This window comes from Lingula anatina, chromosome 6, assembly GCF_051362555.1.
Source record: "Lingula anatina isolate TDL-2025a chromosome 6, LinAna3.0, whole genome shotgun sequence".
NCBI lineage: Eukaryota > Metazoa > Brachiopoda > Lingulata > Lingulida > Lingulidae > Lingula > Lingula anatina.
Window position 1 is genome coordinate 6,921,505 of NC_141772.1, and position 12,068 is coordinate 6,933,572.

Here is a 12,068-nt window from a genome sequence, read left to right on the forward strand (position 1 = left end):
TTTAATGATATTTTGTGTTTTATTACCATCGTTTAATGTTCCAATTTTTCAAAATATAACATCACTAAATTTCTAAAGTAAGATTTGGTAAACATAGCTGTGGCTAACTGGCAAATACTAAACAAACGGAAATGGCATATTCAGGGAAGAGAAAACATACATTAGATCAACTCAAATGGCCTTACACGTCAAGCTGAATTTTCCAATACAGTACATTTAATTCAAATCATCTGAACTCGAATAAAATCTAATAAAAAAAAATGAAAACCGGAAGTGCTGATCAGTTATTTACACAAAAAATACATAAAGTAAATAAAATAAAATAAAAGTACACACAGCACTTAACTGGTACGCTGCATTAGGCCGTCTGTACTAAGTACATCAAATAATAGCACTGTGACAGAAATATATACAATCATATTCACAAAGTTAACGTAATCACATTAAGTTCAATTACTTGCCGTGAACTTAATAATTCACTAGACTACATAACTTACAAATGTACAGAAATTCTACAAAAGGATCCACTGAACTACATGTAGTAACTTCAACAACGGTTACTGGAATAGCTAGGAGACAGAAGATCCCAATACACCAGACTCAACACAACTCGAACACTCTAGAACCGGGAAATGTGTTCCTTTACGCAAAGAATGGAGATAGACAGTGTTTATATACATTAAAGCCAATATCAAAGAAAATATCAGTATCCAAGCTAAAATTGAGATGAATGAGAATTTAATATATAATGGACCAATTAATGCGGGGCCTATACTGTACATCATACATATATACATATACTACAACGATATGAAAACGAACCCCCAGGTGGATTTTACTACCCTGAGTGAAATGACATTCTACAATTAACACACTTCAAAGTCTAGTGTTTTATTTCAGTGTTAATCTGCTAAAGACACACTGTCATGACAATCATGATATATAAACTTTACTTTAGATCATAGTACTTACATCACTAGCAAGCCCAGTTACCATAAAATCATGCAGTCAAATGTATCTCCGAATGTTCATTTATCTGAGATATGCCCACCAACTTGATGAAGTCACACATTTTATTGCATGTGGAACACTGTTGCCACATAATGATACCTATCCATTTTGATAAATACACTCATTTGGTGCACCTGACATAGAAACCATACTGCCAGAGGATGACAATTTCTTTGAAGACAAGTTTATTATGCACTTTGATGTTGTCACAAGGGACTGGAAATACTCTATGTTACCCAGTGTATGCAGGTACTAAATTGCAAATAAACTACTCATGTCTGGTTAGACCTGCGGGTAGGGTAGAGGGGGGGAGGGGGGGGGGCAGTGGGTTTGAACAAACCATCCTTTCGGCCAAAAAAAGTCCATTCAGAAGCAAGAGTTAATTCTTCATGTATGCCAAAATGTTAAAAGGTTTTAAAAAACTGGAAAAAAAATAACTGGGTATAATCCTGGTGACTGTTCCTTTTCCTCGTTTTAAACTCTCATTCTATTATAAATACCATGACACACAACAGATGTGCACTTTTCAGAGAGTATGATGGCAGGTAAAACGGTAATGCTGATTGATATTCAACCTGCCAGCACATAACACATCTGCTTGCTTCCCTCCCCTAAAGATATTCCAAATGATACACAACCAATGAAGATGACTGATACATGTACACAAAAGTATTCTCAATCTATTTCTGTGTCTTTCCTGTTCCTTCTGCCAAGATCCTCGCTCACGGCGCGAGGCATGCCTGTCTCTGCTCCTTCATTTAACTCTGTGGGATCATCAAAGTCTTCTTGCGTGGATGAACGCGTGCTCGTAGCACAGTTACGACGTAGCTTCGAAAACCATCCTTCTCCATCGCTGCGGCTTTTCAGCAGAGCTTTCGATGAAAGAGGCCCTGAAATTTATAGATAATTTTATAACATATCTTAGCGATAAATAATGTTTGGGCACATCTTTCTATCCAACAGAAAGACATTTAAAAATGTAAGCAAAAGGCTTGCTTGCATCAAAAACAACATCCCAGCAATAAAGTAATATGTACAGTAATGAGGGAAAAATTATCAATCTTTATACATATAATTTTGGAATGAATACAATCATATTTCTGTTTAGCACTTGTGAGACTTTATTTACTGTACAGAATAGTATTACAGGGAAGCCTGGCAGTGCTTTTCAACTTTGTTGCTACCATTCAATATAAAAATAAGAATGTTCTAATCTTTAAAATTTACTTCTTACAAAATACAGTTGCTGTATCAGATTCTGTAAAATTTTATAATTTTTCCCATTACAAACATCAAGCCATTACTGTATATTGATTTTTAAATAAAAATCAAACAAACAAACAAACAAAAACAATCACCTGGATCAACCAGAGGGGCATTTTCGGCAGCCTCACAGCTGATGAGGTCCACAGCCCTGAGGTTGAGCAGAGAGTCGGCTATAATCCTGGCAGTGGACCTCTGGTAGCCGCCACTGGTCACCATCATGATGGGAATAGAACGGGTTCTGACTTTCTGGAACACTATCTGGTCACGTTCAATGATGCCCTGCAATGAATGGGAGGATGCTGAGATTGGGTGACGAATCTATGAGTAGATCTGATAATTTGCATTTGTTCAAAACCTCTACCAGTTGGCCCATTTGCAAAATGACTTATGGAATAACTGCAGGGAAGAACATAAGTTTTAATGGCCAAGACATCTGGCCATCTTTTCTAAATAAGACATACACCTACAACATACTTATCACTTAGGCAATTTTCACAACCAGTGGCCTACCTCAGCCATACCAGTACACATAGAGAGGGTCTAACACGTAATTACGGAAGAAGTTTTTTTTTCCGTCACTTTCACAAGTTGGCTTCTGTTTGGGAGGAATTTGAATAATCAGCTGTGTTGAGCAAGAGGGTTTGATTTGCTTAATACACAATAGCCAGACTATTCAGTAACAGCTGTCTATATCTAATAGTGTACAAGTAAAGCATACCACTCAATGTGAGAAGGACCTTAGCCGACTTTATTCAGATGTAGCCAACTATTTAGACCGTTTGTCTAGCCCCAAGGTTTATCTTTACATACCTGAGCAGATATGGACAACATTCCCAGAGGATCTCCATCCAGTATATCAGTGCCAGCATTGTACACAACTAAGTCTGGGGTGAACTCATTCAGCGCACCTTCTACATGTCTGCAAGGAATTATAATTTATTTATTTATTTTGTAAATAAAGAAACTGACTACATATAAATGGACTTGAACCAATTTACAATTGAAGGTAATCAAATGTCAACTTTTAAAAATCATAAAAGTTCATTTTAAGTAACAACTATGAAATATTGAAATAATGTCAAAACTTCCTTTAAGTTGACATAATGTCAAAACTTCATGGTGTTTTGCTTAATAAGCACTATTTACAGAATACCAAATAAATGTCTGTGTTCCCTTACCTTCGAACTAATTCCAAGTACTGACTATCTTCAGTAAAATGTTGAAGTTCTACTTTTCTTGTAATGCCTCCTGAAAAAGTTATTATGAACATGAAGCCAGACATTTAATTCTTAAAGACTTTTAAGGGGAGATATCTTAATATAGAAATAATACAAGTTTTGTGATAAGTGAGCAATTTAAAACTATCGAAATCAAATATTGGAGGCTCATGATAGATATATTAAATGTAGGTAGACTTTCCCCTGCTGGCAAATGTCACTTACTTTTAGCATACCCATCATGTGGATAAATTCCTCTGTTGTAAATGTCCAGAATGTAGACCCTGTCATCTGTCATGAAGTCTCTCTCATGCCCATTGCCCTGGGGAAAATATACACTAAGTAAGTAAATAATAATAATAATAATAATAATAATAATAATAATAATAATATATAGCATTTGGAAATTTTTTTCATTTGGTAAAAGTAAGCTTAGTGTCAGACTTCTCTAACCTGATGTGCATCCAAGTCTATAATCATGGCCTTGCTGATTCCACAGTACTCAAATGCAAATTTGATCGCCAGCGTAATGTCTGCATATGCACAGAAGCCTCCGCCATGACTGGCTGAGCAGTGGTGAAAGCCGCCACCGATGTTAACAGCCCAGCCCCTTTCTAGTGCCAACTTGCCTGCCTAGAAATCATATTATAATTATGCAATGCCATAAGTTATTATACGTGCTTATTATGGGTCGTACTGAAAATGTCCTTTTTGACCTAAAAATATTCTTTCTGACAAGAAAACAAAATGCTTTCCAAAGCTTTTAAATCAACATTTGAAATATAACCAAATTAATAAAATTATTGTTTTGTGGAAATCTATCATATTTTTAGTCTATTTTGCTTAAACTTTACAGAGTAATTCCTCTACCCACCAATATAGATCCTCCAGTCTGGTACCTGAATGGCCGCAGTACCTTGCGTTGGACCAGGAAGTTGGGGAGCAGTGCCACTGGTGGCACCTCTGTTATACCAGCCACAGTGATGCTCCACTGCAACATAGACAGACACATGGGATGGATGAAGAATTGTAGTCTAGACTTAAGCTTAGCAAAGTGAGTGAAAAGTGTATGGCATTAAAGATGACCAGATCAGAAAAAGAGATTTTTGAAATATGGTCAATATTTAGGGTGGGCAGACATTTTCAAACTGTAGAAATGAGAATAAGTAACAAGGATGGTAAGCCATCCTGAAAAAACAGTGTAAGTTGTATGTGCAACAACAACAATTATGTACACGTGCTAGACAGTCACATAAAAAATGCTTAGCATTGAAAACTAACTGTTCACTCTATGACAAGCTTATGAACAATAAACTACATTTTTCTACAGATACATTTAGCAAGTAAGAACTAAAAATGTCTATACTCAGGCCCATTGTTGGGGGGGTCGGGGTTTTAAAAAATTTGATCTTGATACAAGAAGATATCATGGTAAAAGGTCAACTTTTTCAGAGCCTTTGAAACTGCAGGCTGTGGGCCTGAATACTTCAATGCATAAGACAAATACTACATATTAAGCTACTCTTTCAGTAAAATGTAGTAAAAATAATAATAACAGTCTACCACATATACCGTACACATACTACAATACAAACTGAATACCAGTCATAATATTCTACCATGTACAAAAAACTAGATTTCTCTTTAAAGTATGCTATATGTATGTACTAAGTGTCTTATTCTACATTTCACTACATGTTAAAACTGAGCATACACTGTTAGTCAATTTTATCCTTAGGCTAGTTATCATGCACTGACAAGGGTTTCCCTAGGATTTGGGGTACAGGGTCCCATATGTGAATCTGTAATTTGGTCAATTTACAGGGAGGCCCAAGCAAACTCAACTAACTGACTTGAAAATTTTGAAATCCGTCCATGGAAATATGGCCATCTTTTGAGGCTAGCAGCAGTCCAAATTACAGCTGCATGGCTCTCTGGAGAAAGCCTTGTGCACTGGTATATATCTAAAGATATGCCAGGTAAGATTTATTAGTTTCCAATACTAGGGCATGGAACAGGAGCTAGGCTCATGCATGCATATTAATTTTTCTCTACTTGCTTTTATTAGAAATTATCCACTAAGGCTTAAGAAATTAATTCCTAAAATTTTTCCTTTTCTAACATTATTGTAATTTATTAAAAGTAAAATAATTTTCTTTGTCAATTTGAGTATTATTTAAATCATTTATATTCATGCTAGTGAGACTATATGTACAAATGCCATGCATAGTACTGATTTCGAAAAATGCTTTTTCAACACCAGGAAGAAGATTTGTGTGCAGTTAAGTACTAATATTCAGCACAAAGTGAATGGAATGGTTATAGAAGAGAAATAACACAAGCTCCCTGGGATGGTCAAGACAATTCACTGAAGCAATGTAACCATTTCCTGGCCCCTTTTTTCACAATAAATCTTGATTTACAAATTTAGGCAACTTTAACATTGTTCTCAAACTGTATCTTACAAATGGACTCGAATGATTAAATTACCTATAAGACATTGCTGGTCATGACCATACATGTACAAGCACTATATAAATCTGAATAAAAGCACTATATCAAAAGCCATGCTTCATTGTGGGGTACACTGTCACAGTGGTACACAATAAGTACAAAATAATGCTGGGAAAAACTGTGTCAGCATCTTGATTTCCTGAACTTCAATTTTCACACTGCTCTGAATGTTATCTCATCTCATACAGGTACAGTTGTATATGTGTACAACTTCGTCTCAAAAAAGCTTGACTGATTGGAGGAGAAATTACTAAGTAAGTTAATTCATGAAAAAAGTTATATACGAAACATTTATAAACAGTAAGTTATTTAATAAGAGTAAACTGATCCATACAGCGACTGTTGATACATGTGCATGCAGTAGTATGGAGAGGGATGTTGTCGAATTAGCATTTTGCTTCCTTTCCCAAAAAGATTTCTTTAATATTTTAGTAATGAGTTAAATAAATGACTTGGTAAGTATGAGATGAGCAACAATATCAAGGCAGAGGATTCATATCAAAGAAATCAAGACTGCAATGACTGAACTGGGTATTCAAAGAGAGATAATTTGTACAAGTTTTTCTTTATTTTAATTTTTTCAGGATAGATACTGATAAAGAACAACCTTCATTTGCTGATAACTGTCAGGAAAAATCTAATTTTCTTTAAAAATCAATTAACTGATTGTAATACTCTAACCTAGATATATACAGAAATAATTCATTAGCTGATGTTAGTAAATTCTTAATTTCAAAAGAATACCACCAAAGTCCACTATTCCCACAGAAAACCAGCTTCAGTCCATCTTTCATTATGCTGACACTTAGAATTTTTACAACAAACCTCCTACAGGTCAGAATATTATTCAAATTCTCCAAGAAAGAAAATTTAAATAACATTTTTCCCTTCCATATACCTCTGTGATAATACCATCCACAATAGTAGCAAGCTGTCAGAAAGCAAAGAGAGAGAGAACGTGGCAAAGGCTAAATAATTAAAATAAACAATTTATTTCAAGGTCAATCAGTTCACCTTCTCCTGTCGCTTAATTAACAGCTACTTAGCATAAAGGAGCAAAATTTTAATTTACAGTAGGCTTAAAAGTCATGCAATACCCTCATGCCAAAACAACTTTCCATAATCTGATTAAATTTTTTTTCAGGGTCAATCCTTACAAAAATGGCTAAAAAAAATCTATCCCTAGACTGCGGTCAGTGAGTTCACATTACCTTCAGACTGTCCAGATATCTCTTGGGGTGGACAATCATCAGGTCATCTGCAGAGGCTTCGCGTGGTCGTACAGTGGTGTCATCCCTGATCATTCCTGCCTCTGGAACAAGACAATAAGAACAATTACATTATATATATTATATTTCATCACATGCTTCATCAATCTAAAACATACATGACTGACTGGTGCAACAGCTAACTACATGTAGTACTGGCACTAGTACTTGTGCAAGGTGCAACTACCCACTGATTCTGTAGGTGGAATTTGACAACTGATTTGCATGTAAACAAAGAGATTGTTTACTAGTAATTTACAGTTAAGTTCACGAGAATCTTACCATCTTAAAAATCTTACTTTCAGTAGTTAATAACATTTAAGTTTAACTTGACAATTTAGAGATTGTCTGAAGTGAGACTACCAAATGATGATATTATACAAGTATTATACAAGTATATCACCTTTAAGAAACTCATAGACTCTCCCCCACTTCCCAGCATCAAATGGATGCACTTTCTCCATGCCCCAGAAGCTGATGTTGTACTCTGAGCAGTAGATCAAAGGCCAGCATGTCTCCGCCACATCAAAGTATAGCTGAGTTCTATGGTTTGACAGTGCACTGGCTGCTCTTCAAGGAGAAGACAAAAGAAAATTTTAGTATCCTATGAATGAAACCCAGAGTCTGCCACTGCAAGGACAACTTAATAACGTGTACTTAAGATTAATGAAAAACATTTAAGTTGGAATGTTCTACTCATATACATAACTGTGCATGACCACTCCTATGCTTTGCATAGACTTGATGAGGACAAGATTATAACAAAATACAACTTTCTAGGGCACTCCCCTTCAGTGCACCCTGAGCTTCAGAGATAACTTGACACTAACCTCTTCACAATAGCCTATCTTCATCGTGTCAAGTTACCTCTGACGAAAATAGTTTGACCTAGTTTATTTAAGCCAATCGAATCCAAATTTCAAAATTTTTCACCAAAGTTTGGTGAAAACGCTGATTGGTTGACCGTTAATCGGCAATCCTCGGCTGATTCTGCAAGCTCTATACTTACAACAAAGTGTGCGGAGACATCCGAGTAGTTCCGAGTGCATAACCGTACACGAGTAACTACATAAAATAATGTGTTAAGTTATCTCTTGATTCTTTGCAAAATATGAGTATATTGGAATTGAAACCAGAGCAGTTTGAGGCACTGCATCATTATCTACTGAGGGATGATGTATTTTGCGTGCTGCCCACAGGTTACGGCAAGTCCCTGATATTCAGCCTTATCTTTGATTGGTCCGGATTTGAACCAAGCGCGCTTTGACTCGTTCGTGTTCATTGGCTAGATCGTTCAATGAGTTATTGAGTGCGGGCTTTAAATTTGATTGGCGGGCGGCGGGGGCAATCGAATGTGGTCAGAGGTAACTTGACACGATGAAGATAGGCTATTGTGAAGAAGTTAGTGTCAAGTTATCTCTGAAGCTCAGGGTGCTTCAGTGTAAAAAATAAAAATAATAATAATAATTCAACTTCTTTTTTTTTTATTTCTCCCAAAATGTTAAAAGAATAACTTAGTAAAATAACAACATTACCATTAAAATGTCTACAAATAAAACTCACCTATCCAGTTTGTTATGTTTATCAGTTTCACTGGGATTTTCATGGTCAGGTTTGTCGTCATCAGCCATGATGATGTATTGCTATGGTGATAGCTGCCTGTAGGCTTTTATGGTGATGAGGGGGTGAATTCACATGTTGGTGTTTGTTAATACTGAAAACAACAGATATACAACATATACCAGAATCTGTCTGAATTTGTGCTATAGCAGTCCCTAGGCCAGTAACTTCAAAAGGGGGGGTCTTTTTCTGAAAAAGTGGACCTTCTACCATTTTCCAGCAAAAAAGGGGGTTCGTTCGAACCCCTGGAACCCCCCTGGCTATGAGCCTGTATAGCATGTGGCTTATTTAATAAATAATCAGAAATTCACTGTTTCCACTTAGTGAGTGAGATTACAGATCACTGTGTGTTGCCACTATATATCTATACAGATCTTGATCTACAGGAACATCCTTACAAGGATATCTCAGGTGTACACAATGTGAGGGTGTCACCTCACCACCTGACCTGTGTGTAACTCACCTCAGTATAAAAAATCTTGGCCCATGAAGAGCTGACCAGGTGAAGGAAAGAAAATGCTCGATCACAACATTCCCCCTACTTTTATTCAAAAAGAGTCAAAATTGGGTTAAGTTTTGCAAAAATGAATTAATACTTGTTTAGACATGTAAAAATTATCACATAAATGAAATTGTAATTTCCAGTCGATAGATTTGAGCAGACTGATGTTAGCTGTTGTTAATGCTAACGACATCACTGGAGTGAAAGTCTGCCAAAAATAAATTAATTATTTAATTTAAAAAAAAACAAAAAAAAAAAAAACAGAAAAGACTGTGATAACTGTTAACTCACCAGTTAGTCACATCACTCATTCAGTGATAGTCTATTCAAATAAATGAAATACTGGAAAGTCAAAAATAAAATCAAAATAGGCTGTAGTCATATGATACAACTGTCCACTACATCACATAGTGATAATCTATTATACTGTGCGGATTATTACCTTCTATAGACAGTAATACCATTTTCAGTTGTAACCTTTAAAACATGGCCCACATCCACCCCTCTGTGCCGTGCTAGAATATCTGCCGTTTCATAAATGATATAGTGAGTTGAGTGGCCCCCCTTTGTGGCAGCAGTATAGGGGGCATCTGACTCCAAGAGAAGCTTAGAGTCAGGAACCGCCCTAAGTGCTGCAAGTTGATGTTGGTTAAAATTAGCAGCAAGCCGGGTGAAACCAAAGTAAGTGTTTGGCTGCTGCTTTCTCCAAATTTCCAAGAGGGACTTGGAGCCTGTGAAGCAATGAAAGTGGATTTTCTGGGACTGTGGAACGCCACACAGTTTTAGATGAAACAGAAGGGAACGTATGGCAAACTCACCACCTTCAGAGTCCCCTTTCATGCCTCTACAGTGTACCACTAGGACGTGCCTAGGTTCTAGAAATGGCAAAATTCTGTGTAGCAACTCTACCTGATCCTGCCATTTTGACATGGGTTCAGTATGATCGAAACCTATCAGGCCAAATGCTGTCACTGAAGGTACCTTGACTAACTCTGAGAGAGCTTTAATGGCCTGGGTCAGTGTGCCCTGGGAAAGCTTACCAGCTAGCTTCGGGTGGAAACCGATGGCTATGTACTCGACCTTAGACAAAGTAGAGAGATACCCTTTAGAGGGATATGTCTTGGGATCGCAATACACAGCCACCGTTCCCAGCAAATCTACCTCTTTCCCAGAACAAACGGGAGCCATACCTCTAAGATTTTCCAACTTGCCCGAGTGTGGAAGACCAAAGGCAGCAATAGATCTATCTACGCGATAGTGGCTGTCAAAAGCTGGCCATACTAACTTTCTTGGTTCCCCAGCCTCCAGACCAGTTTCTGGCCCGCTGAACCCTCTGGTCCACAACAACCTCTGCTGCTCCGTGATAGAAGCAGACAGCTGTGTGAGGACTCTCCAGTCCAGCAGCACCCCGACAGAGTTGGCAGGGTATAAGGTGAAATGTGCTGGGACTGGCTTATTAAGGAATTTGCAGAAATTTTGCATGGCAGAAATTTGAAGTGGTGAAAACAAGCCATGTTGCAAATCTAATATATCAGGCAAGGCTGAAACAAACTGGTACAACGAATCCAGCTCTTGCTTGAAACCAAAAATGAAAATGGTCACCATCTCCAATGCCTTCACTATTATGCCCAAGATATTGGGCTCAAGGTTGGCCCGCTCACAAAAGATAGATGGAACATGCAGACCCAGTGAATGTTCCCTGAGCATATGTCTCTCCAATTTCACCCCACACCCAGGGACCACACAAAGCATCTTCGGGTGATCTTTTCTGGCCCTTTTGGGATCAGGTCCAACCACTCGAGATGTCATTTGGAGAAACCTTTCAGTATCCCTAGCTGAAGGAGGAGGAAGCTCCACTGGACCAACACGTTTATCAACTTTAGATTTCGCCGCAGCTGAAACCTTGCCAGTTTTTTTGCCCTGCCTCCACCAAGGAGCCCTCTTCTTCCCCTTTCGCTTACCGCTCCCTGTGGACTGATTCGATTCAGATCCAGAAGCAGAAACTGGAGTTCCTGCTGGAGCAGCAGCTTCAAAGTGTAAACCCGAAGAAGAAGAAATAGAAGGGTTTATTGGGATGGCGGTATTCTGCTGCAAGTTTGGGCCAGGATTAGAAGTATGAAGTAAACCGGGAGGAGTAACACTGGGCTCTGCTTCCCTCGGGACTCCTAAAATTCTAACCCCCTGACTGCAGTGAGGGCTGGAGTTGGGATCGATATTTTTTGATCTCACACCAAGTTCAGACTGGCCCCAGTGCGATACCCCCTGCATTGGCTCCACTGGAAAACCCTCATCGACCACCTGGGTAACAACAGTCATGTTTGGACCTGCTCCAGGCCTGAAGACATGGGATGATCCGCCACACACCTCAGAGGGTGCAGACTTCACAACCTGCCCAGGTGGTATAAAGTTCTTGGTAAGGCGCCACACATTTTTGTCAATCCAAGTTTTGGATGCAAGGCCCCTAGATTGAAGCTGGTAAGCCACTTGCTGCAACCATGCTAAAGCCAGGGCAGACCTAGCAGGTGAACGAAGCTCCTTTTTATAAATGGCAGCCATTCCTGACACCAGGGTTCTAAAATAACATTGCTGATCTTCCCCAGGCAAAACCTGAACCAAGTCCTGCACAAATTTTGTGCCTGGGACATGAATAGGATACCCATGTTGTAATCT

At 38.1% G+C, this 12,068-nt stretch overlaps 1 protein-coding gene across 11 annotated transcripts in view; it reads right to left on the reverse strand.

Annotated features, from left to right (window-relative positions):
• Positions 1–12,068, reverse strand: part of LOC106171832 (histone deacetylase 11-like) — a 13,725-nt gene continuing 1,657 nt past the window's right edge. For 2 of the 11 annotated variants that reach the window (XM_087015389.1, XM_087015391.1), the window contains 11 exons: positions 8,840–8,990; positions 7,680–7,841; positions 7,220–7,320; positions 6,907–6,939; positions 4,369–4,485; positions 3,948–4,127; positions 3,720–3,816; positions 3,456–3,525; positions 3,088–3,196; positions 2,370–2,556; positions 1–1,901 (listed from right to left, as the gene is read on the reverse strand). In XM_087015389.1, the coding sequence (XP_086871515.1) occupies positions 1,687–1,901; positions 2,370–2,556; positions 3,088–3,196; positions 3,456–3,525; positions 3,720–3,816; positions 3,948–4,127; positions 4,369–4,485; positions 6,907–6,939; positions 7,220–7,320; positions 7,680–7,841; positions 8,840–8,900 (1,332 nt within the window). In that variant the 5' untranslated portion in view covers positions 8,901–8,990 and the 3' untranslated portion in view covers positions 1–1,686. Of the gene's footprint in view, positions 1,902–2,369; positions 2,557–3,087; positions 3,197–3,455; positions 3,526–3,719; positions 3,817–3,947; positions 4,128–4,368; positions 4,486–6,906; positions 6,940–7,219; positions 7,321–7,679; positions 7,847–8,839; positions 8,991–9,359; positions 9,629–9,840; positions 12,066–12,068 lie in introns of those variants that run through there. The other 9 variants (XM_087015385.1, XM_087015387.1, XM_087015392.1 and 6 more) reach the window with 8 other exon arrangements.